The sequence below is a fragment of the Propithecus coquereli genome, unplaced genomic scaffold (genome assembly GCF_000956105.1).
Source record: "Propithecus coquereli isolate 6110/MARCELLA unplaced genomic scaffold, Pcoq_1.0 Scaffold522, whole genome shotgun sequence".
Classification (NCBI taxonomy): Eukaryota; Metazoa; Chordata; class Mammalia; order Primates; family Indriidae; genus Propithecus; species Propithecus coquereli.
The window spans coordinates 397,894-399,089 of NW_012151086.1; the positions used below are offsets into that span (position 1 = coordinate 397,894).

The window sequence follows — 1,196 nt, forward strand, 5'->3', positions numbered from 1 at the left end:
AATTTGTCAGTTTTATCACCGCAGTAGATATAATGGGAGACAAAAAAGTAACATAAAAAGAACACAGACTGGTTAAGATTTAGGAAATAATTTATTTCTTCAGAATGTGTATTGAGATTCATAAGACCAGGCTAGAGAGCTGTTAAAATAAAAAGGACAAATAAGTGCATGAAAAGATGCTCACACACACACACACACACAGCTTTAAGGTGTTAATATGCCTCCATATAAATTACAGTTTAGACATAGAATTCTAAAACAAGACACACACATAAATTGGCCATAGAGAAAGATTAATACGTATGAGTTCATAAAGATGCAGAACTTCCATTTATAAAGTTATTACGTAACTTTGGCTTATGCTTCCCAACAACCTTTCCTTCCAGTTTCCTTGTCATCTGCCCACTAGTCCTGGAGAAAACATGACATATTTTATGGTTTTTTGTGTGTGACAGCATCTCACTTCCAGGTACCAATTTCTATATTATTAAGTTATTGATGCATAACACAAAATCACAAAATCCACCAAAAAAGTACTATGCGACAGCAAAATTGAAAGAAGTACAGCCGTTGGATCAATGTGATGAATCTTGTGAGAGAGAAAAACGTCCCAGGTGGAACCAGGTTTTACTATGCTGCAAGTGTCATTTCTTGGGCTATACTCACAAAAACAAACAAACGAAAAACATAATGATCAAGTTCCTCATCTCCACTTTGGTGTTCCAGTATTCTTTTGATTATCAGTGAATCAGCCTACTGATAATGTCCTCAAATCACAGCAGTGTTTAATGCAGCCTGGACCAACTACAAAGACTCCTCTTGGCCTCACACTATTTATTAGTTTGATTTTTCCAAGATTAGACTAAACATAAGGAGTCACGATCATTTAATTTATTTGTTATTTGTAAATAATACCAGTAAAAGCAAGGGAAAGACAAGATAAAACAAAACTAAAGAAGATGAAGAAGCCTCCAAACAAGGAATCATTGATAAGACGTCTATAATTGCAGAAAAATGAAGCTTAAATGAAAGACAATAAAGCATAAAAGGAAAATATTTGTCAGTTTTGTTATATATCATGAGTGTTGAGAATTTTGTGACATACCCCTAAACAGTTGTATACACAGGATATGTAATTTTGTGGGAATCTCTATTTTAAAGAAAATTAAAATTTTATTTGTAAATACTAAGGTGAA

General features: G+C 33.2%; 1 protein-coding gene across 1 annotated transcript in view; it reads right to left on the minus strand.

Annotated features, from left to right (window-relative positions):
• Nucleotides 1-118: 118 nt before the first annotated feature.
• The window catches only part of LOC105820385 (olfactory receptor 5D18-like), a 1,700-nt gene continuing 622 nt past the window's right edge, over nt 119-1,196 (minus strand). Inside the window, exon 2 of the mRNA XM_012656860.1 lies at nt 119-139. Within this exon, the coding sequence (XP_012512314.1) occupies nt 119-139 (21 nt within the window). The remainder of the gene's footprint in view (nt 140-1,196) is intronic.